The 17,148-nt window shown below is 45.3% G+C and overlaps 1 protein-coding gene across 2 annotated transcripts in view; it reads right to left on the minus strand.

Moving 5' to 3' along the window:
* Tox3 (TOX high mobility group box family member 3) overlaps positions 1-14,418 on the minus strand; it is a 102,626-nt gene extending 88,208 nt beyond the window's left edge. For both annotated transcript variants that reach the window (XM_027939187.2, XM_027939186.2), the window contains exon 1: positions 14,332-14,418. In XM_027939187.2, the coding sequence (XP_027794988.2) occupies positions 14,332-14,418 (87 nt within the window). The remainder of the gene's footprint in view (positions 1-14,331) is intronic.
* Positions 14,419-17,148: the final 2,730 nt, after the last annotated feature.

Raw genomic sequence — 17,148 nt, forward strand, 5'->3', positions numbered from 1 at the left:
CAGCATTGAGCTGAAGACATGGCAACTTACCTGATGGGCCAGGGCTCCCGAGATCTGTTGTGCATACTAGACTCAATGAAGTGGTATATAAATAAACCTTTTTAAATTTTAAATAGTTGTGCATTTATTTTACGGGTGATTTTGTACACCGAAGCAATACAGGGCTGCCATATGCAATGGGAATATAAATTTGAAAGTGGATCAATATGAAAAAAATTGTGAATAAACAATACCAGTGATAGGAAGAGAGGGGAAAACGAAGGTGGCAGGTCTGAGAAGGCTCTGCGACAAACAACGATGAGCCATGGAGGTGATTTTAGGAGTCGAGAAAAACTCCAAGTAGAGAAAGGTAGTGAGGAACCTGCGGCTGGATGAGAATCCTGGCAGCTAGAACAAGGCAGAAAAGAGAGCATTTGAAGGGAAAATGAGGAAGACATGAAGACTCCCTGCTCCGAGGAAACAAAAGAAGCCAAGAAAACGGTATTAATTTTAAGATTCTGCACCTGTAATTGAGGGTGGCATCTGTAAACCTGAAGGGGAGTCTGGGGTGGGAGGCATGTGGGTTGACATATGGCTTGTGCTGGATTTGAACTGAAGACAGTCCCAGCAGTGGGGGTGGCCCGTAGAGGTGCTGTGCAGGAGAAATGTGAGAGATGAGGATTTCTGAGGCCCTGGGACCTCAAAAATTGGAAAAGGACCACCATGCTCCCTGCCTTTCTGTAGCCATGCCCTGACGTAAGGTAATTTGGCTTCTCCTTCCAACACAAAATAGAAGGAGTTTCCTCTCCCCTTGAATCTGGGCTGGCCTGGTGGCTTGCTTTGGCCAAGAGAATGTAGTAGAAGGAAAAGGATGACATTTCTGGGTCTCTAAGATCCAAGGCCCTGGATACATCCACGCCCTCTCAAAATGCTACCACCCCCAGGAGAACACGCCCAGGACAGAGTGCAGGAGGTGAGGCTGGAAAAATGAAGGCCCCCTGACAGCCAGCAGCCTCCAGCAGCCTCCACCCTCCTGGCCACCCTGTAGCTGGCTGCACACACCCAGAGAGTCCACAGGAGAATCAGTGGCCCACTGCATGCTGACTTGCACAATTATAAGCAAAATGTTTTAAGTCACAAAATTCAGAGGTGATTTATGACATGGCCATAGACAACTACTACAAACACCAGAAAGGGAATGGCTAAAGGCACAAAACAAATAAAAATGAAAAAAGGGAGGAGGGAAAGCAGAGGTAAAAAGAGCAAGAGATCAAGCTCTAGAAGGAGACCTCCAGTCCCTGAGAGGAAGAGGGAATGCAGTGGAGAAGATGGCACAGCAGAAGCCACCGGAAGCATGTGGATAGACTACATTAGGGAACCAAGACCATGGGCACAGGGGGCCACATAGGGACCAGCTAGGAGTAGGAAATTTCAGAGTCATCAGAAAAGGATGACCCCAGGGCTGAGAACTGTACCTGGTACAGGCACTCCACATTCCTGCAAGAGTGAGTGAGGTTGGTGTGGCAAGGAGCTAGGAGACAGTTCCAGCAACACTAGGAGGAAGAGAAGGGGTCCGTAGGGTGTAAAGGGGGCCTGGGTGGGAAAGACACAGGACCCCCGGTAAACATCAGAGAGACCATGTGAAAGAGGGATCCACAGAGTTCAGCAAGTGTCAGCATGGATGGTCATTTCTTTAGGACTCTATTGCCACATATGTGGCCAGATCAGCTCCCTGAGGACCTGTTAGTAATCTCCACTCTCAGGCTCCCTACTATGTGCATGCTACCTACTATGTGCATGTTTTCCAGGACCTCAGGTGACTGGTAAACACACTGGAGTTTGAGAAGCACTCTGCTCTAGGAGGTAAGGGACACGGAAGGGAAGGAAGTACCTTTCACAACATCTGGAAAAAGCCATTCTGTTCTGAATTCCTTCTCAAGGCCAGATAAAATCAAAGACCAAGTCTCAGTTTAATGCTAACACATCTTCAGCGCCTCCTAACACTTGCAAATCTCCCCTTTCAACAAACACAGAGCAGAGCCTTGGGCAAGCAAGGTCTCCAGTGAGATTTCAAAAACTCTGTTTACTCCCCTGTGTTTATCTTTAGGATTTATTTTTCCCCTGTACGTGAAAAGCCATGGGATTTTCCATTTGTGGTAGTCTTAATTTTGCATTCATTTAAGGGGAAAACTGAAATAAATGAACATTTTATGAGAACAGAGTGAGGAAAGAGCAAAAATTGGGACGGGTGAGGTAGCATTCTGGGGGCAAAAATCTATAGTGGAGGATAGAAAACAGAAGACAGGAACTTTTTTTTTTATACTGGGGGTTGAATCCGGGGGTGCTTTACCACTGAGCTACATCCCCAGCCCTTGTTATTTTGAGATAGGGTCTCACTAAATTGCTGAGACTGGCCTCAAACTTACAATCCTCCTGCCTCAGCCTCCTGAGTTACTGGAATCACAGGCAGACACCACTGTACCAGTTAAGCAACAGGAACATTGAAAGTAGAAAGGCACAAGCCAGGAGAGGTGGGTACTGACGGCAGAACCAAGAACATGGGAGAGTCAGGAAGGAATAGACAACATTGTTGGAAGGATTTATTCCAAAGAGTAGGGCTGTCCTTCCCGTAGGTCTGGACAAGGGAGAATGACCAATGAGATTCATGGCAGATAATATCAAATTCCTCCAGAGTTCCACTGAGGAACAAGGGGAGGCCTGGTTGACCTGGGATGTGAAGACAGTGGGGACTTGACCTAGCCATTGTGGAGAATTCCCAAGATAATAAACGAATAAACACAGGACTATGCAGCCAGGGCCCAGGGCAGACAGCACCAAGTTCAGCTGCCCTTAAGTGGAGAACCAAGAATTTCCCTGAAGGCTACAAAATACAGAGCAAGAGGAAGGCAGTGAGAGGAGGTTGGGTAGAGGCCAGGGCAGCCGACATCTTCTCATAGTGAAGGCTGCAGAAAGAATCAAGGGCTAACCGAAAGGGCCAGTAGACTGTGTGAAGCAAAGGGACATAGGGGACTGGGGGTTCTGTAGTGAAGAAGATTCTCTCAATGGACATGTGGATGTGAGGAGTCAGGGGTAAATTGGGTTTGATCAAAATTTTTCAAAATAAATATCTAATTAAAAAAAAAATTGCTCAAACTTTGTCCCCAATAGTTAAGACTTGAGAAACAGCGCTATAAAAATTCAAGATGAGTTTTGAAAAGAAGAGAAATGTGGGCCTCAAATATAGGTATTCAATTAAAATTAGGGCATAATGATTTGCAGTTTCTACAAAGAACATAAATCACTGGGTATTTTAAGCATGCCCAAAATAAAATCCCAAAACTGAAGAAAGGACTAAAAAGATATCAGACTTATTACAGTGTATCTTTCTCACCAAAGAAGGATTTTTCCAAGAAGCAAATTGAAACTAAAAAACATTAAACTTTAGGGGAAAAATAGACCACTGCTGTTTGTACACAAAAATCACAAACTTGTAGATACCCAGGAAGGGTCCATTCCTATCACTCACTCCTTCCACAGTAATGGCGTATGTAACTAGGCATATGGCCAGGGGCACCACAGACTGCATTTCTTGGGAGCTCAGCAGTCACAGATGTGGCTCTGTGACTCACTCTGGCCAGTGAGATATTAGCAAAGTATCATGTGGCACCTTCTAGAACCTTCCATTTAACTTAGACCACCTCCCTCCTTTTTGCTGGCTGGACCACAAACAACTGGAGCCCAGTCCTGAACCATTAGGACAACAATAACAAGGTAGCTAGCAGCAGTGTGGGCCCCCAATCCCTCAAGGACCCTCCTAGCAGCTCTGGATCACTTCCCTCTAGACTTGGTTAGGGAAAAGAGAAACGCACGTCCACATCATTGAGGCCATTGCTACTCCAGTCTGTTTTTTCCCCCTCCCTTTCCTTGACTATTTCTTCACCAACCCAAATACTTGGATTAAACTCGGTCACTCTGAAAACTTCTTTACTCCTTTCTCTCCTGTTCCTCTCTCACTCCTCCTCAGGCAAGACCTACCCTGAAGCCATCTTCACACCCATTACTCTATTCCTGCCACCAACACGTGAAATACTGATATGAAAATTAAAAATAAAATTCTAACTTAAAAGCCTTGAAAATGGACCCTGAAAAGTAGGACAAGTGACTTTTCACAGCTCCTTTCCCATGCATCGCCTAGAGGTGTCTGACACATGGTTAGGTCCCACACATTGATACAAAGATCTTCTGCTCAATGATGTTTTTATTCATCTCCTTTTCACTCTTTATCACGTTTTCTTCTGTGTACCCAGCACTGCCCTGGATATTTGTGCCTTGGTCATTAAAATAGACCCAGTCCTACCCTCATAAAGTATATGCTCCAGTGCAAAGAGATAAAGCAGAAGCACATAAATGAACAAACAAAATATTGAATTGGGGACACATGCCATGAATAAAATGATGTGGGTAGAGAAGTAGTAACTGGAGGGAGGGGGAAAGGATATTGTAGATATTGAAATATTTTTAAATGGTGAGGACAAACTTGAAGGAGACATTTGGCTGAGACCTTACTGCTGAGGAGCCACCAGCCAAGTAAACATCTTGGGAGAAAAGGATTCAGACAGGGTGACCAGCAAGTGCAAAACAACTGGATAAAGGCTGAAAAGGTTAAGACACACAAAACAAGAATGGAGGGAGCAGCTCTAAGAAATGAGACAGGAGCAGAGAGCGGGATAGATCGTGGGCTTGTCAATCAATGTCCACAACCATTTGTACTCATTCCCCTCTCCAGCCCTCCTCCCACTCCTTCCCCTGCATCTTTTCTATATAAATATTATGGGATGTGTGTACTTCACATATATATTCATAAATCTTCAGCGATCTCCTTTCTTCCTTATTATCTCAAAGAAGTGTTTTCTGGCATCAATTAAAGGCTAACTCCCTTTTATTTACAGTCTTCATTCCCACCCCAAGTGACCATCCTATCCACCTATCCTTCTCTTGCTAACGTTCTTCCTTCTCATCTCTCCCTCAAACAATTTTCAGATAGTCTTGAAAATATTTTCTCATTAACTTCCCCTTCAAAATGTCATCCTCTACCTGCCTACCTACACACACACACACACACACACACACACACACACCAATGTACTGAAATACTACAACACATACACACTTGACTAGTACCTACTGAAAAAAAAGCTTGGCTCTTTGGCCAGACATTCTAGTGTCTCCACAATTTGATCTCACCAACCATACTTCTTGCCATGGGAAGACAAAAATTCACCTCCACAGATTATTCCATAGGACCATCCCACCCAGGCCTCTAATGGGACTTCTGCTCAGATGTTATGTTCACAGCAAATCCTGTCCTGAATTTCTTCTCTCACTCTCTCCTCTAAACATCCTTAATTTTCCTATTTGTCCAACCAAGCCTGACAGTTCGTGGGAGCGCTTTTTCATGACCAGAACATCCCTCCATGACCTTCTTCCTCATCCCACCCACTCATGGGGTACTTTTACTTACACCATCATTAGCTTCAGGCAATCAACTTCTCTGCTATACACACATTCACACACATGCTCACATAGTTCATGAATACCTACATATATATCTGCTCCCAAGTCAAGTTAGAGGTCTCTTGAAGACAGACCACATCTAATCTCTGCCCCCAAAAGAAGTTCTTTCCTAACATAATATGCATGCATCATGCAAATCCTCAGATATCTTCAAAATCATCAAGCTTCAGTCGGATATGGTGGCGCCTACCTATAATCCCAGAGACTTGGGAGGGTGAGGCAGGAAGATCACAAGTTCAAGACCAGCCTCAGCAACTTAGTGAGACACTTATCGAGACCCTGTCTTGAAATAAAAAATAACAAGAACTGGGGATGTAGCTCAGCACCAGTGGGTTCAATCCCCAGTACCAAAAAGAAAAAAAAAAATCAAGCTTCAGTTGAAGTTTGATGTTTAAATGGACTTTTTTTTTCCTACTCTGTACCTACTTTCATCATTATGACTGAAGGTTCCCCTTTTGTAGTCCACGTGGCTTCCTAGGGATGACATTATCAACTCCCCTCCTGAGATGGCAGGACATGGGACCAAGTTTATCCAATGGAACTTGAGGTAGAGAAGTTGTTGAAACAAGCAAGAAAGAGTTCCTCCTTGGGGAGCTGAGCTGTGCGAATGTGACCCGGGAGCAGCTGTTGGACATCTTCCCACCACCTGAGGTCAGTCTCGCTGATGAAGAAGCCAAAGAGAAGCAAGCAGAGGTGATACAGGAAGTCTTATAACAGCCACTGAGACTCTGGATCCAGCTATGCCTGAAACAAAACTTACAATCCCTGTTGTATTTAACTCAGTTGGACGACATCTTCTCATTTGCAACCAAAAGCAATTTTAACTATACAACTATTTTAACCACTTCTCCATTAAGCTTTCTCGCTATGAGGTTTTAAATAAACCAATTAGTAAATGCTGAGGTGCTTGTTAAAAGACATCAAGGAATTCTAAAACAAATCTACTATATTTTTTAACTACTATAATATTGCTAGATACAACTCATCCTTTTTTCAAGAAAATCAACTTCCACCCAAGCATACATATTTCACTAAAGTTTTCAAGTCAGGTTGGCAATTTGGATTTAAAAACTCACCCCCATCATCATTACCTTTAACACAATCCTTCTACATAAACAATTTGATCATTGTAGATAAGGCCACATTAAACATGCCACATGTGGAATTGAAGAGCCAAGCTTAAAATCTAGCACCTCCAAATGAAGGAGTCTATATCACTCAAATATGTGTTTAGAGTAAAATCCAAATGCATCTTGATAATGGCCAATTTGTTTGACTTATGGATTATCAAGATTTCCAAATTATTCTTTTATAAACAAACCAAAATTAAGATGAAAGACAGAATGCTAGTCGTACAAGAAGGACCATTTTCCAGTGACTGATAGGCTTCACACAAGCCTGGAACATATATATTTAAGAGAACATGGCATCCCTAAGGAATATTAAGGACAGAAACCCAGAAAACAAAGAAAATTAAATGATCTACCTCAACAGGAGAAGATAAAAACCTGTTAGAAGCCCATGCAGACCTTGACAAAAAGCCTCTACTTCCTATATTTTGAACAGGGTTCTAAGTGACCTGAATCTACAATCAAAACACATTTAAATTTACAAGCATACTTTAGCAAAAATCCTGTCCCTCCTTAGTTTTTTTTAATATTTATTTTTTAGTTGAAGTTGGACACAATACCTTTATTTTTATTTATTTTTTTATGTGGTGCTAAGAATTGAACCCAGGGCCTCACACGTGCCAGGTGAGCATTCTACCACTGAGCCACAACCCCAGCTCTGTCCCTCCATATTAACCACACTTGAAACAGATTCTCTAAGATACTGAGGGCATATATAATATCTCACAAAATCCAATTTAAAATTTACCTCTTACATAAAGAAAAATATTAAATATTTTCATTCATAAATGGCTATTACTATTATTATTGCAAATTCTGCATCATTCCCATTTAATAATTATCATTTAAGAATGCTTCCTGGACTAGGGATATAGCTCTGTGATAGATTACCTACCTACCACACATAATGTCCTGGGTTCAATTCTCAGCACAGCAAAAAAGAATGTTTCTTCCAAATAACTATTAAGAATTATATAGTTAATCCATTATTTTAACAGTGCAGTAGGATTTCCAAATAATCTGAGTTCCACATATTATCTCCGAAATTATACCAATCCTCAAGACCAAGTATATGTCCTTGAACTCCTGTTTCCTTAATCTAAAAGGATGAAAGACCATTTTTATCACTTTACTGCATACAGGAAGACCAACTTTGATTCCTCATCTCTGACCTCTCTCGAGAATAACCTGGTACATGTCTCTCTGGGAACATTCCACCAAAATATCCAAAGTCAGCTTTATCTCTCCCTTCAAACCAGCTTCTTGTCTAACCTGTCTGTTTCTGCTCAAGGTCTTACCATTCATCTAGGGCCCAAGTTGAAACACCCTAATCATCTCCATCTCCATTCTCCATTCCCAAGTCACAGAGATGTCCCATCGACCACCTTCTTCTCCCTTGTAGCCACATTCACACTTTCCTGTTCAAATCCTTCTCAGACTTTACCTGGTGGGGTAATGACCTCCTAGTCTCCCTAGCTCTGGTGGGGCTCTATACTGATTCAGTCAAAAGGTCAGATCCACCTTTACAAAGTACAACTTGCACCCAAACCACTGGCCCATCAACAATTCTTCAAACACACAAAGCAACGGGCACTGCTGGTTGTCTTTCCAACAGCCTTCTTCTTGCCAATAGAACATGACACTAATTATGCTCATGTGGCAAGGCTTAACCCCAGGGAATGATGTGGGATTGGTCTAAACCCATCACAGAAATCTCCTTCCCCTTTACCAATATGAGTGTCCTAGGGTGGTCACACGACCCTCTTCTGATCAATAACATAAAAGAGAGAATCTATTGGGAAAGCTGTTGCTTCTTGACAAGAGATGCCGGAGGGAAATGTGTTCTTGGCTACCACCGCTCCCACCACCACTGTCCTGTTCCTGATTTGTGCACTATTAGGTGAGGATGTGATGCCGGGAGCTGCAGTAGCCAACTTGTGACTGGCTTCAGGAAAGTGCTGAAACTCCAAGGTTGGCAGAACAAAGAGATCAGAGGCCTCTTTCAAGGAAGGATTGAACCATGCAAAAAAACTGGGAGTGCTTACCTAGAGACTTCTTTGTAAGTAAACAAATGTCTTTAGTTTACATCGCTCTGTTGGGTTCTCTGTTATCTTCAACCCAAGCCATTCTAACCTAGGAACACACAAAAAGCAAACTGTACCTTACCGTGGAAGGCCTTCTGCCCTGTGCTCCTCAGAACATAGGCTCCAGCCCCACACCGGCAGCATCTCCTGGGAGCCCCACCCCAGACCTATGAATCAGAATCTCTAGGAGTAAAGTCCAAAAGTATGCGTTATAACAAGCTCTCCAGGTGGTTCTTGTGGATGACGAAGTTGTTGAGAAACAACTTCTATAAAATGATCACATGTTACTACCTACAAAGTGCACTTGGACTGTAATTTCTCCAGTGACAGTAACCTCCTTTCACTAGGTTTCAGCATCATTTGTTCCTTCTTAATTTCATCTCTTTTATCAAAGTTTTCAAACTCAATGGCTCCCAAGACCTGAGAGGCACACAGAGGGCTGAGCAGGAGAAGAGAAAGTAGAGATCATGGCGAACTACAGCAGTTTGCATGCCCATCTGAAGGGCCCCCAGCAGATGTCGCCCCCCCAGGGAATGCAGGTTCCTTATTGCCAATTTTATGATTAATTCTAAAAAAAAAAAAAAAAAAAAAAAGCTGGAATCCAGACTTACATACAAAGATTTTTTAGACACAGACAACTAATTGGGATTGAAAAAAAATACTTAAAAATAAAATGAAACAAGTCATCAAGCACATCCAGCATCCAGTTGAGACTGTGTCCTGAAGGAGCTGGTTCTTCAAATATCAACACATACTTTGAACATGGTGACCACATACACTCATTGCCTCCATCTAACATGACTAAAATTAATTTTCTATGGCTAACCATATGCTTGTTTCTACCAGACTCGGCATTTTTCATCACCATGTCCCTCTTTGGAAGAGCCAACTGGGGTGTTTGTAGATCTCCAGTTAGTGGCAACAGGACCATTTTATCTATCAGTCACAATTGACCAAACTGCAAGCTTCTCGAGGGCCTACAAAAATGTGTAAAATATGAAGAAGAAAATGAATGAGGCAAGCAGAACCAAAAGAACTATAAAATGAAAACGAATAAATACAAAATCAAGTGTCTACACACTGGCATAAGTCAGCTGACCAACTCAGGTATGGGGTCATATCATATCATGTTAAATGGAGGATACAGGTATATTTCAATATTTGATACAACTGTGGAGGGGAGCCCAGATCCATAGTGCTTAGGTCCTGCCAAAGTTCTAGAAGAACCCGAGTATAACCTGAATCCAACCACTCTGCCATAAGTCTAGTCTTCTTTTATAGCTATCACAAATTTCTTTACCCAGGTCTATTCCACCCATTCAATTGTCCACAGAGTTGAATGCAGAACTGCCCACATAGTTGAACATAAACCACAAATGACTTATAAAAATTCATTTTTGAATTCTCATCTGCATATAAATTTGTAAGACAAAAGTTTCAAAGAAGTAGCACAAAAAAAGCATGTTTTGAGGGTTCCATGTAATGATTTTAATTATTTGTTAATTTACTGCCAACATTTAGAATCTGGGATATTTCATATAAAATTCAGATTGTCATTCTCTTGAAAAGACAAACTAGAAAATGTGGAGATATTGGGCCCAGATGATGGCATGGGAGCAATCTACTAATGATAAAACAAGGCCACCCCTTTAAGTGGAGCATGTTCTCCACTTGGTCACAAACTCTATCCTCATTTAAACTAAATGGCTGTCCCTACAGACATTTAAGTGCAAGACCCCTGGTCTAAGGTCTTTAGAGAAACCTTATTTCTCTTCCACAACACAGCTTCAATATCTTGTATGGAACGATATGGAAATATCCCAACCTATTCTCAAAATTCAACACCTCCAGAAGTATAGCAATTAATTCTTATGCTAGTTTAAGATATCAGTCTAAGAAGAGGTTCCATCAAATTCCTCTCAATGTATTCCCAATTTGAACCATGATCCCCAGGAAAGTAGACAAATGACAAATTACCTTTCAGTTTCTCTTACTCTTTCAGCTAACCGAGGTAGAGCCCCTATAAGGTGGAGTCAAAGCTCCAACATGGAATGTCTTAATTAAGTAGAGTGATCAATAAATAATACATATAATAATCTTAAAAGAAGATTTGGGACTGAGTAAAAAACAACAAAGGACTAATCATCATTAAGGATAAGAAGACAATAGCTATATTTGGAAGCGAAAAGAAAACCCCCCAAAATATGAAGAAAAAGCTAGTAGAATTTAATCCAAGTTTATCATTAACCTACTATATAGTTCTACCTCACCTACACCCACATTCAAAACACAAATCTTATTTTGGGGTGGCAGACTTCTGACAACTGTATGCTAATTGATACTTTACATATTATTTTCTTACTGGTGAGAAAATTAATTGAACCCAGGGAAAGAAATTCCATATACATTGTCAGTGGGTCACCAATTCACTTGAATCATATAATAAGGATTTTTTTAAAAACATATAGACTTTAGTTTAATTTGTTAGCCACATCACAGAAAGAAATGTTCAAACAGTAGATTTTCCACTTGAAATTAAAATGGAAATTAGCCCTTAGAAAATAGAGATGACTTTAAGTTTATACATCAGTGGCTGGTTCATGAATTATTAACTGATTTTAATGATCCTGGCTATATTTTATTTGAAGTTATTCTCCTTCTTGCAATGACTTTTGAACCCTCAAAACTCTTTCATCCATTCTCCATAGACAGAGTACACTTTCATGAGCGCTGACATTTAAAAAGGATCCATATACTCCGAATGTAAAGATAATACACTCACATATAATTTATACAAAGGACTCTGGTCATTTGTTAAAGAGAGAAATGAATGAAACCCTATTATTCACGGTTTGTAAATAAATTTAAAGATAAGCGCTAACTTTTCACTTGTTACGCCTGGAGCCGAGAGTTCTGTGTTCCTTCTAAAGTTTCCCAGATGGTCGTTAAAACAAGAAAGGGCAAAAACATACTTTTTTTTTGGAAATTCATCATTTCCCATCCAGAAAGATAATGCAAGTCATTTAAAGTCTTAAGAGATTAATAATTACAGGTATTTTTATATAAAATAAATGCATGTCTTTATGTGCTAGGTTTTACATTTTTAATATAAACCTCACTAAACAGCACCACTTCAGACACATAAGTTAGCTGTGAAACAAAATGCTATAAACCTTTAATTAGCACTTGCTGTTTTATATAAAGTTAACATTTCCTCTTCTACTACATTAAAAGAAAAATTACGGTGAATAAAACTGGGAGATAGAAAATCGAGAGTAGGAAAACATACTATTGTGGCTCAACTTAAGGAATGCTTTATTTCAAGGACTCTAATATATTTTTACCTGTAAGTAAATGGAAATGCCCCTTAGAATAAGTACAATTATATTCCTCCCAATATTGAGTGCTGTACCTAACTTTCACAAGTTGGGTACTACAGCACTTACCATGATCAGATTGCTGATTACTAAGACAGCAGGTTATTTCAGAAATATAGCTCAATTAAGATGACAGCAAACCAGCTTGCTACCACACTCTGAAGTTCAACAAGCATCCTAATAAATAATGTCTGTTTCCAAGCTTTATGTGCCCTCCCTGAAATAAGTATGCTGAGTTTAAATTGACTCAAAATAGTCTTTCTCGGAAGATAAAAAGAGACACACAAAAAAACATCCACAATTTCCTCTGGTCCCTTGAAGTACCTTTGGATCCTAGTGAACAGAGATTTGCCACGCATTGCAGTGACTGGATTAGTACAATAGGTTTCTATTTTGGTGTCATTCGAGTGTTGCTGATCTTGAATCAGAGAAAGAAGTAGTTACATTAGACAAGGTAATAGCTTCCCAAAATAAAAGCATGCCCGGTTTATACAAGGCTGGCACACATAGGCTAAGTTGTAAGGAGATAAATAATACCCCACTGGAACAATTAGGTGGATTCTCAGAAACACTACATACTTAATTAGGCTGCCTAAGTCCCTGACTGAGCATACATGGGGGACTTTTTAAAGCATTTAATAACCTGAGTAAATCCAAAATCAGAGGACAAAAACCAATCCTTAACTCTGACAACAGCCATCGGCCTTTTCTTGCTCCGTTTCCAGTGCTTAATGTATTACTCTTGGAATTCCGAGAGCACGAATGCGCCCACCCCCCCCCCCCAAACACTACCATCAAGGGGTTAAAAACACTAAGTCCCTTCGTTCGGTGCTTATTGGGAGGGCCCTGTGTGCCAGACGCGGAGCTGGCCCACGATGGCACAGGGGAGAACAAGAGCGATCCTAATGGTCTTTACAAACTTCAGCACTGGAGTTGGGAAGGAAGTACAAACAAATAGGAAGGAACACGAGCCTCCATCAGCCACCGGGCACAGCAAACTGTCCCTCACTCTAGATACAATTCCTCCTCTTCCTGTTATTTATTCATTAGTTTTGTATAGCACCTTTCTTTCAGCAGCCTCCTTATTTCCTCTTCTGTTATCCAAGCAATCATAAACAAACTAGTATTTGAAAGAAAGGGGGGAGCAGGGGGGAGGGGAAAGAAAACCACATTTCAAAAGGCTCAGGCCCTACAGAGCACGGGTCTTTCTCAGAATGTCGCCCTCGGGGTGATGCTTTCTCCAAAGCTCGGCCCTGGAGGCTTAAGGGAGAACAGAGAACCGGAGCACGCGCGGCTCTGGCACCCGGGCTACAGCCCGGCACCGACTCGCTGCGCCGCCAGCCCGCCTTCGATCCACCTTCAGCCGCCTGAAACACTGGGTTCTCAAAGTTGGCGCGGGGGGGGGGGGGGGGGGGGGAGTGCAGGAGCGTAGGGTGATCCCAAGGCGTGGTGTGGAGGTCTGCAGCTCTGATCTCCCCGAAATGCCAAACTTAACCCCCGCCCCCAAAAATGAAAGATGAGAAGCCACTTGCGATGACCCGGGAGGGGCGGGCAGTTCCGTTCCTTGGTCCAGAGCGCCCCAGCGGGAAGGTAGCAGAGCCCACCTGCAGGGATCCCAACCACTTCTCCCACCCCCCTATCTCAGGTCCAGGCAGGGCAACATTCAAAAGTTTGTTCTTCCGTTCCCCAGTTCCCTAAGCGGCCCCGGGGCCAGCTCTCGAGCGGGTGGGGGAGGTAAGATGGACTGAGCCGAGGGGGGCGAGATCATCGGACCACGAGATCAGGGACCCCAGGGTTGCCCAACCCACCCCACCCCACCCCCCGTTAGGGGGGCTGCGATCGTGTTTACTAATAACAGCAACAAAGAATCACACGCGAGTCCAGTCTTTCAGTCCTCGGCTGCTCTTCGCTCCGCTTTGGGGCAGCATGGAGAGTCGGGGAGGAGGTGGGAGGAGAGGCGGAGGGGCCGCGCAGAGCGCCCGCAGAAGGACAAAAAACGGGGGGGGGGGGTGGAAAGGGGTAGAAAGGATAGTTGGACAGAGATGAAGGCGCAAAGGGAAAGGAGTGGTTAAGGGAGACAGAGGGGAAAGAAAAGTGCAGCAAGCGGTGAGCCGGAGCGCGGGGCGCGCCCGGGATGGGGAGGTGGCCCCTGCCCCCCACCCCCCTGGCCCGGCCCGGCCCGGTCACCTTGCTGTAGCCGTAGTACCCCAGGCACTGCGCGAAGTCCAGGCCGGCGGGGTCCCCGGCCGCCGCGGGGTAGAACCTCACATCCATGCCGGAGCCTGGCCCGGGGCCGAGGGCCGGGACTGGGGCTCGCCGGGGCCGGTGCCCGCCTCCTCGCAACCGCTAGATCCACCGTCGGGGGCGCCCGACTGGGGGCGCCCGGGGTCGGCGCGCGGGACTCGGGGCTGGAGGGGCGTCGCGACCGGAGCCCAAGGAGCCCGGGAGCCGCGATCGCCGCACACAAAGGCGCGGCCACGCGAGCCGCGGGAGAGCGGGAGGCGGCCCGGGGGACGCGCCCCGCCGGGGCACCGAGATAGCCTGCGCGCGGGCCAGGCGCCCAGGTCGCGGGGCACAGCGCGGGGGCCCGGGGCGGCGCGGCGAGTTCAGGTGCGCTGGGCAAGGCTGGGACGGCGGCGGCGGCGGCGGCGGCTGGCCCCGCTCCTCCTCCTCCTCCCCGGGCGGACTGAGGAGAGGAGCCGCGGAGACAAGGGGCCCGGCCCCTCCCCTCCTTCTCCCCCTCCTGCCTCCGCCGCCGGTCCCCTCCCCGCGCCGCCGCCGCTCCGCCCCTCCCACCGCGGGCAGCTGGCGCGCCGCCCGCCCCGCCGGTGCGCTCCCCGGCCCGGCCCGCCTCCGCGCGCGCGACCCCGCCCGGCCCCTGCCCCGCGCGGGCCCAGCCGCTCACCCCGCGCCTGGAGCAGCCCTCGCCTGCCCTGTCGCTCGCGCGGCGGGCGCCCCTCTCCCGGGCCCCTCTTCTTCCCACCTCACCCCCCTTCCCTCTCCGGTCCTCTTTGTCCCCGCTGCCTCGCAGCGCTCCTCGCTCCCCTCCTCTCCTCGGCCGCTTCGGCCGGCCCCACCGCCGCCAAGTCCCGTGGCCCCGGCGTCCCACCCTCCTCCTTCCCGATCCCCGCGCGCCTCGGCCCCAGCATCCCCACGCGGTCCGCTCCCGACCCGCCCCTCCTTCCTTCGCTTTCCTCAGGTCCCCATGCTTCCCCGTGGGGGTCTGTCCCTCGGCCCCTCCACCCTCCCGGCCCTGTGTCCCGAAGGTCCCTTGCGTGGGCACACCTTTCCCAGCAGACAACCTGCACGCGTGGCTCCCGGTAGCCGGGTCCCGGGACCCCATGTACACCTGTGGTAGTTTTCAGAAGGGGTGTTGGGGCCTGACCTTTCACAGGTAGGCAGACTTGAAGCTTCCCGGGTTAAGCCTCCTGTCGGTTCTCTTCTTATTTTCTTTGCTCTTGTTTGTATTCGAAAGGCATTTGAGTAACTGGATCTAGGCGGATCATTCACTGTTCTCAGAGAGAAAATGTCCCTATTTTCCTAAAAGGTTCTGGGTGATTAACTTCCCCATACTGCACTCACCCACCCCCTCTTTATTTCTTTCTCTTTCTTTAAGCTGCATTTTTTTTTTTTTTTTCTGTCCTCGGCTTTATTGCTGTGAGTTAATTTGAGAGTTTGGCCTTCAGCCTTGGCGGAAGAAAACGTTAGAGAGTCTGTGGAATCTGCTCCCGGTCCCCGGCTCAGTTATCTTGTGAGCTACTTTAAAAGTAGAGAATTTTCGAAATATTTCATCAGACACGCGCAAACAGTGTCGTTCCTCGATCATACTTTGCTGGCCCTGGGCCTGAACTTTTTCAGACAAGCATTACACGGGTTTTTTATTTTTTTCTCTCTCCAAAGTAGACACTCGGGCTTGTGACACCTGTATGTGTACCTTCACTCAATATTATCTTTCTGGAACCAAGCAGGGAAAATAAACTTCAATTAGGTGAAAGTGTGTGTATTTGCTCTTCTCTTAGCAGAAACCTGGGTTGGGAGACTGCAAGAAAGCTATGTGTGTTCAGGAAAGGAACAACTGCTCACATTGTCCCTGGGTTGACTCCGATCCCGAGTCTCCATTTAACGTTGACAACCCAGCGGCGCTCCCTAATGGCCCAGCAGGTTGCACAAATTGGCAGTGCGCTGAGATATTATCAGGACAACACCCCATTGAGTAAGTTCTTGAAACGCAAAAGTGGAGGCCCTTTCTCTGGGCCACTGGGCGCCTGTGGCCTTTCCACCAATCAGAGCTGGAGGTTGCAGTGGCCACCTGTTGTCGAGAAAGAGAGCATCTTTTAGAGTATTTAACAATGGTGTAAAGTGCAGAGTCTGGCCACAAGAGAGGAGCAGCCTGCTGACCTGGGGTGCCAGAAAAGAATTCCCCCCCCCCCCCAGATAGCTCTTAAAAGGAGCCCAAAAGGCTGGGAAGCTGAGTTTTTCTTTGTAAATGCCTCACCTTCTGCTCATTCTGCCGTTCATCCGGAGCAATCTGAGCTTGATTACAGAGAACGAAGGAAAGTATAATCAAAGTTCCAGACAGAGTAAACCTGAAGTTGTAATCAGACCTCCAGAATCAGGCATACTAATATTCTTCGAAGTGAAAGCCTGCTGGCTGTCAGAGCAGGAATTGAACCTGGGCTGATGTGCAGCACTAAAACTCAGAAGAAACTGAAGTGTGAGAATCTTGCCCCAAGAGATTCTTAGGGCTTAGGAATGCCCAGTCACACCCCAGAACATCTTTGCCTGCTGTTTTGGAAGTCTTTGCTTTAGAGGATGCAAACAGAGGAGGACAGTACTCATTGGTCTGCATTTTATTATTACAATTTAGGCTAGAAGGTAAACAAAGTTAGGAGTATAGATTTTGATTAGAGGGAAAAAAATAAATGAGACTTAAGATGTGTGTATAGAGCCATTTAGAAAGAAAAAATAAATCACTGGTCATTTGGGAAGGCTGTCCCTTGATTT

This window comes from Marmota flaviventris, chromosome 18 (assembly GCF_047511675.1).
Source record: "Marmota flaviventris isolate mMarFla1 chromosome 18, mMarFla1.hap1, whole genome shotgun sequence".
Classification (NCBI taxonomy): domain Eukaryota; kingdom Metazoa; phylum Chordata; class Mammalia; order Rodentia; family Sciuridae; genus Marmota; species Marmota flaviventris.